Source organism: Galleria mellonella, unplaced genomic scaffold (genome assembly GCF_026898425.1).
Source record: "Galleria mellonella isolate WM207_F2 unplaced genomic scaffold, CSIRO_AGI_GalMel_v1 utg103, whole genome shotgun sequence".
NCBI classification, from domain to species: Eukaryota; Metazoa; Arthropoda; class Insecta; order Lepidoptera; family Pyralidae; genus Galleria; species Galleria mellonella.
In genome coordinates this window covers 2,113,393-2,121,565 of record NW_026441966.1, presented here as the reverse complement: position 1 = coordinate 2,121,565, position 8,173 = coordinate 2,113,393, and the positions used below count along the sequence as shown (strand labels likewise).

Below are 8,173 nucleotides of genomic sequence, written 5' to 3'. Positions count from 1 at the left end.
ACGTACGGCTGCAAGCATGTTGTGCTCGAAAAACTAACTGAACAAACTATAGCCTTCACAAAACTGAGTCGGCATCTAAAATATTATGGTATGGCGATTGTTTTATTACTCACAAACTATGTTTTTATGCTGACTATGCGTTATTTATATTGGTAACTTTACGAATTTACAACTACAACGGATATGTTAAATATTAGGAAAAAATAATCATGTCCCAGAAGATTATATATTTGTTATATATAACCAAAATAAGGTTATATATTTTTGTCATAAATTTAGCTTAAAAAAAAGTGAGAATAGTGTTTCAATGCCAAAGAAACAAGTAGCTGCTTGTAGACAGGGCTATTTTAAAGCAATTTATTTCTATTTAATTTCTATACCTTGCCTGTAAACAAATGGAAAACATTTCTGTTGTTACAATCATTTTTAGACGCATGGAAAATGTCAAAATCTGCCTTCAGCCCGCGCCCAGTAAAGCGAGACGTATGACATGCTATCTCGCCAAAACTAATGCATTAGCGGTTGTAGTATTTAAGTGGATCTTATCTAAATCTTTTGGTTGCATGACCCCGATGTTAATATCTTCAGCTGCATTATATAACGCATAGTCGATATTCTCAAATATTATGCTTGTAAGTTTGGAAGTACTAACAATATTAGAGGAACGCATCTACACGAGATACCGTCCGGTGGTACAGAGAACGTATTGTCTATACCTCCTTTTCTTTATAAACTAATGTCATACTATACAAGCATTTATTGGACCTGAGTGCCATTTAGAACTTAATACCTTAGAGAGATGCAACAATAAGAAACGACATTGTAAATATATACCTGTTTACAAATACATCTGACGATTGCTTCTATAAAAAAAAAATTTGGGAAAATGTATATTATTACCTATCGAAAAAGTAACAGAAAATAAAATATATTGAAACGTTCGTAGTCTCGACAAGATAATATCAACTTTGAAACTTATTATAACGTTTGTCAAGTAGATGGAATGAAAAACGCATCAACGCATGGAGGGTATCATGGGCGAAACAGTATACACTGTTATGTCCATGGTACTGCTCATGTCTATAGGCGACGGTTACCACTTTCCATCAGGTGGGCCGTCAGCTTGTTTGCCATTCTAAGTTGTATAAAAAATATATATATCAATATTGAAATAAATAATATCTTTTAAAGAACTCTTTAGCAGTCATTTATAGAAAAGTTACTTTTACAATTTATAATAATCAAATTGGATAGGCAAAATATGGTAAATGATCCGCTGGAATGAATCAAATGTATTCCCATAATCATTTAAATAAAGCCAGCCAACAAAATTTGTCAGCCTCTGAATATAATAAAATTTAATAAATATATAATCAATATATTGTTTAAAATAATTTTCCATTCTCATTGCAAAATACTATAGTATATACTTTCCAAACTGTGTATCCTTGGAAGAGCGAGTCTGAATTTATTTATTTACTTATATTAGGGGGCGCAGTGGCCTTATCGTAATTATTAATTTAATAGGTGAATATTCATTTTAGAAATTATTCCAATTAAGTAAATAATCATACCTTGTGGGAAGGATCATGAAGGGAAATACATATTGTTTTGCCAAATCTACAAGATAAAGTGTTGTACTTCAAAGCTCTTAAATATTTTCCAAGTCACTCATCAAATTATAGATAGATATTCGAAATTCGCAGACTAGTGTCTGCTTATGCAAACTGCGAGTTCGGTTGTGCATTGTTTTTCTTATAAATTTAATTTTTACATAATTTCGCCTCCTTGCATTTTGTACTCCGATGTACTTGGCTATGTGATATCGCCGTATGTTAATAACGAAGGTAGCTGAACGTATTTTGACCTTATTCTAATGTAATAGGGTTTATGATATCTGGAGCTCGTTTTCATACTATTTCAGTGAGGTATGGTGGTGAAATTACTAGGTAATTTGATTCAGGATTAAACTACAGCAGTCGGCCTATGCCTCTAGTGTTTCAAGCGCAAAAAGGCTATGTTGGCAGTTTACCTATAGACAAACCGTATGCTTGATTGATACCCTTTTGTATGAAAATAAATAAATCTTATTGTATTAGAATGTTCTAATTTTGGCTTATTAAACCCATATAGGGATCTGGTTTATTAGTTTCATTAAAAATTTACTGCATTATAATATGTATGTTTCGAATTATCAACAAGGTCACAACAGCTATTATTGTATACCTAGTTTTCTATGCCAACCGCACATACCGGTATGTATTGACAAGTTCAAGATGGGAGCCATGCAACCGTTTGATATTAGGTAGATTTTGTTGTCTATTGTAATTAGTTATTGCATAATTAGGAGAATTTCTTATGTAAATAAAACAAATAAAGGATTCCTTTATAATATTTAAAGTAGTTTTATTATTTTTAAACACTAGTATCACAGCAGTTTAGTATTATAAGCACTATCGGACGATACTGGTTATTTTTGTATTTTATAGGTAAAGATATTTTCCAAGTCCATTTTTAATGTTTCCTCGTGCAATAATAATTTTTTTGGTTCATGCTGAAAAAAGAAATTTTATTATTTTATTCAAAGATAAAAAAATAACTTAGCATATCAGTCATGTAAGAACATTCAAAGTAAAGACAACCTTTGATAGACTTTATGTTCGTCAAAATAGAACACAGAATTGTATGCATAATGGACATAAGTCTATAGTAGCACAGCCGAGATATATTCTCTGCAGACAACACCCTAATGCAACCAAGACTCAAAACTTTACACCAAAATTGGCTGGCCAGCATGGTTACCAGAGGGAGACTTTGTACAAAAGTCGTTTACTTAGGCACCTCTGTCCCATTCGTGTTTCAACCATGAAGCAGTTGTGTTTGCATGGCTGTGTTTCGGTTTGAAGAGTGGGATATGGCAGTGAATTTACAAGGTACAGAGAAAAGACACCCGAGTCCTTAGGAATAGCGATGCATGGGGAGGTATCATGGGCGAAACAGTATACTCTGTTATGTCCATGATACTGCTCATGTCTATAGGCGACGGTTACCATTTTCCATCAGGAGGGATGTCTGCTTGTTTGCCATTCTAAGTTGTATAAGAAAATGGTAATAGTAAGCTAGATCATCGTCTTATGCATAAAAATCTATGTCCAACAATTGGTAAGGACGCTGAGAGGACCCTAAGCATTTTTGACAAATCATAGTATAGTAGTTAGAGTATTGTTTATGCCTATAAACCACTATTTTTATTTAAAGGAATCATAGTAAGTATATGAAGAGAAATATTTGTTAAATTGCATTAAAACTCACAGTAGCAACTTCAGTCTTGAAGTCTGCTTTAGAGAACCGCACAGTGGCGCCCTCAGCCTGCAATCCGTAGTGTTCGCAAACGGTGATGACATCGGCATCACTGGGAAACCACAGCCACTGCCTGAGTACAGCAGTGGGCACCGCCAGCTGCCTGCTATTGTACGCGTGGCTCATCACTCGTAGAGCGTTCCTGTTAAATAAATTACGATTTAGAAATAATCACTAAATAAATGGACTATTATAGGTGTTCTAATTAATATAATTTCAGAGAATGTATGTTTTTTTATGGTTAAAATTTGGTCGAGATAAGAACTGGAGACTGTACAAAAGTCGATTGTTTGAGTACCTCTGTCCCATTCGTGTTTCAACCGTGAAGCAGCTGTGTTTGCATGGCTGTGTTTCGGTTTGAAGGGTGAGATATGGGGTGAATTTACTGGGTACAGAGGAATAACACCTGAGTCCTCAGGAATGGCAACACATGAGGGATATCATGAGCGAAATAGCTGTTATGTCCATGGTACTGCTCATGTCTATAGGCGACGGTTACCACTTTCCATCAGGAGGGCCGTCAGCTTGTTTGCCATTCTAAGTTGTGTAAAAAAAAAAACTGGACAATTGATCGAGGGTCGCTTCATTCAGTTATAACACGAGTATAGAAACTTGCCTCTGTATTGTAGGTAAGTACACGGAGACAGCAAAGTATGTCAGGGGGCATAATGCATCTAGCATACTGCATACACGCGCGTAGTTCCCTTTCAAATGTGCTATTGCTATTTTATATGATAACTGCACTGTCGAGTTACTGAAATGGGAGATTTTGTGTTTAATCTGGACCTCACAATTGGCTCCGTCAATTCTAAGACACTAAGTGCTGTTAATAATCATAAGATTTCATTGAAATCTATACAGCCATTTTCACATGACGCTGTAACAAACAGACACCAAAGGGAGACTTTGTACAAAAGTTGATTGCTTGGGTACCTCTGTCCCATTTGTGTTTCAACCGTGAAGCAGTCGTGTTTGCATGACTGTGTTTCGATTTGAAGGGTGGGATATGGCGTGAATTTACTGGGTACAGAGGAATAACACCTGAGTCCTCAAGGAATGGCAACGCATGGGGGTATCATGGGCGAAACAGTATACTCTGTTATGTCCATGGTACTGCTCATGTCTATAGGCGACGGTTACCAGTTTCCATGAGGTGGGCCGTCAGCTTGTTTGCCATTCTAAGTTGTATAAAACAAAACAGACAAACATAAAATATAAAAATTATTGATTTGGATGACTGATTGCTTATTTCTAGGAATCCTAGATAATTTTCGTGAACATAAACGTTAAAAAATATAACGGTGCGTTGCATATGCGGCAGGTGGGGGGGGGGGGGGGGGGGGGGGTCAAATATCTTCAAAAAAATACGTTACGTAATACTTGAACATCCCCTACATTTCTTATATATACATGTTCAAGACAGCTAACAAAAATTAAATACCTTTTTATGTCCTTTGGCAAATTGAAATAGCGATACAACGGGTGAACATCGCCCAAATTGCACAATATATATAAACTCTCCATCAGTTCTCTATCACAGGTCAATTTCTTCATATATCTATTGTTTATTTCTAAGTTGGATAAGAAACTGCTTATCTCATTGATTTTAGCATTGTTCTCCCATAGTTGTACACTCTCGTAGCAACTGAGAAACCACTTAATGCATTCCAATAAGTACTTTTTATTGAGGACTGGATCATAGTCACTTAGTGGGTGTTCACATAATCTGGGGAAGGATATTTAATTATTATTATTTATTATTCCTGTGCACAAAAAAGTATTTATACAAAATGTGCATATTATAAAAGGCAGCCTTACGGCTTAAAGCAATCTCTTACAGACAACCTGGATATTTATTTGTTTAGTACAAGCTAAAAACAACAATTATATAATTGGGTGGGTTTCACTCAAATGAACATTAGCAAAACAGTGTGGGTTTCAACTGTTTATCATAGTTACCATCATATCCACCATTAAATGTCCACTGCTGAACATAAACCTCCACCATAAGGGAGGATTTTGACAATTTATTTATCATAAAAGATTAAACGCGCTTCCTGATGCCATTAAGAGACTACCGACTAAACCGTCTTTCAAAAAAAGCGTTCATATCTTTATCCGAGCAGTAAGTGCTTTAGATTATTCTCAATTTCGTGTGTAATATAGTATATGTCATATATGTGCAAGTATATTTGTTATTCATATATATTTATTAGTTTATATATGTAATTTTAGTATGTATGTATATCAATAATTAGTAGTACCGCATACGAGTATTCTGACACTTGCCTATGGTTGACTGGGAGAGAATGCTTTTAGCATTAAGTCCGCCATGTACACATATTTGTACTAATGAATAAATAAATAAAATAAATAAATAAATAAAATAAATAAATAAATAAAATAAATAAATAAATAAAATAAATAAATAAACTATCTATAATAATTAGCAATCATATAGCTTTCTTTATATTCTTTTTTTTGATATTTTAAATTGTTTATTTTATTGTAGGAAAATCAACAACAACAATAATTAATCATTGATGGACAAATTAAAAAAAAAACAATTATATTGCGTATGTCTTATATATTATAAATATACTAATATTATAAATGTGAAAGTGAATTTGTTTGTTTATCTCTAGGTACCTTAACTATTCACTGTAAAATTTGGTATACAGAAGGACATAGACTCTTTTTTATCCTGGTCAATGAATATATCTAGGTCATATGGGTAAAGTCATGAGTACAAGCTAGTATTATGAATACTACTTACTTGTATCCAAAATAGACATAGAATCTGATCATAGGCTCAAGTAAATTAACACATTGCTCAGGTGGCAGCCTCTGAATGGTCATATCTTGGCGGACAGCCCTGAGCCGATCATTCACAAAGTCGTATACTGATGATATTGGCACATCAACTCTCCTGGTAACACTGAATACAAACTGTCAACTATAATAAACTTTATAATATAATATAGAATGGATGAGAAAGAAATTTCAACATGTATAGATTATGTTTTAGTTTATCACATATAATAATTTATATCCTAATTCACACAGGCAAAGCCATGAGATACAGCTATAGCAGTATAAAATTGAAAGGATGCAGTTTTTATTAAATAAAAAATATTTTCTATGATACTCGATCAAGTTTTTATACAACATAACAGAGATGTCTATCACTTTCCTGTATCACACAGAGATCACCTGATGATCACTGAAAATAGGGGTGAGTAATACACGGCAATATCTATTTATTTTAGTTACAATATCTATATACTTACTGTTCCAATAACCAATATGTTAAGTCTGTTATCCAAAAAAATTTTTTTTTACAACTTAGAATGGCATACAAGCTGATGACCCACCTGATGGAATGTGGTAACTGTCACCTATAGATGTGAGCAGTACCATGGATATAACAGAGTATACTGTTTCGCCCATGATACCTCCCATGTGTTGCCATTCCTGAGTACTCAGGTGTTATTCCTCTGTACCCAGTAAATTCACACCATATCCCACCCTTCAAACCGAAACAAAGCCATGTAAACACAACTACTTCACGGTTGAAACACGAATGGGACAGAGGTATCCAAGCAATCAAACAATATAGCTTATATCGAAATTGCTAATGACCTTTTTTCCATCACTAATGCCAAGAGAAACCCAATATATAGATATCACTTTAGTATTCAAACCAAAATTGAAATACTCACTCAAGTAACAAATAATCCACAGTGTCTCTCAATACATTGTAAGGTCGAAGCAGGTTTGGAACTGCCATGTTGGAATCTGCTGCTGATCTGCTGTAGCATTTTACCAGTTTCCTCTCAGAACCTAGCACTTCCAATATATGGACTAGGCCTTCTTTTTCTCTCCTAAAAAAATACAATTTTATAAATGTAGGTTTTTACCTCTTAGCACCTTTTCGATTTAATTAATCATCATTAAATTTGGTATATATATAGTATTTTAACCCAATAACACTAGATGCACAGTCAGTCTAGCAAGAAATCTTTGGAGTCATTACAAATGTAGCAAGATTTTATGATAATAAAATATAGCTTTGATAAACCCTTAGAATCAGTATACTTAATAGAATTATGCAAAATAGATAATAAAAAATAAATAAAAACAAATATAAACTAAAAGTACTTACAAATTTTGTTCGCTCTGTGGGCACATAGAATTGCATGTTCCATGAATTATATCGTTGCGTGCTGCGCAATTAGTATAAATATTTACACAAAAATAATCAAAATAAGAGGACATTGTTTTTACATTGAATTATCTGGTCAGGAGAACTATAAAATAATAACACGCTAATACTAGCAAGATATGAGATCCATAGTCAGTTTATTTATATAGATATTTACAAACTTTTGTATTATAATTAATGATAATAAACGGTTAATCGAAGAAAAAAGCAAATTTTCTTTTTAAATAACCTATGTTCTTGGCATTTCATTTTTGATATTTTATTGACATCATTAGTGACATTGACATCACTGTAACAGATGCCATGATCGTCTTTACGTAACTATTTTTTTGTGAACGCCACAAAAGAAAGAAAAAAAAAACAACAATTTTTTTTAATTGATGATAATGTAATGGTAATGACCCCTGCGCTATCAATATACGCTGGCGCCTATCAACCCTTACTGGTGCCCACCAGTAATCGCTGATAGGTGACGAATAAAACGACTTCTTTAACCCATCGTGACGAATTCCACTAGAATTAACCATGATAGTTTCCAGGGGGAAACCGCGTGGAGGCCAACCTGATAGGGTGTATTGTTGGTAATAG

General features: G+C 33.8%; 1 protein-coding gene across 1 annotated transcript; it reads right to left on the bottom strand.

Annotated features, from left to right (window-relative positions):
- Window positions 1-2,381: 2,381 nt before the first annotated feature.
- LOC113513876 (germinal-center associated nuclear protein) lies at window positions 2,382-7,852 on the bottom strand. The gene is made up of 7 exons (XM_052903049.1): window positions 7,526-7,852; window positions 7,083-7,244; window positions 6,137-6,298; window positions 4,802-5,086; window positions 3,977-4,114; window positions 3,313-3,502; window positions 2,382-2,554 (listed from the first exon to the last, which is right to left on the bottom strand). The coding sequence occupies exons 1-7, from the start codon at window positions 7,636-7,638 to the stop codon at window positions 2,471-2,473; spliced, it is 1,134 nt and encodes a 377-aa protein (XP_052759009.1). The 5' UTR covers window positions 7,639-7,852; the 3' UTR covers window positions 2,382-2,470.
- Window positions 7,853-8,173: the final 321 nt, after the last annotated feature.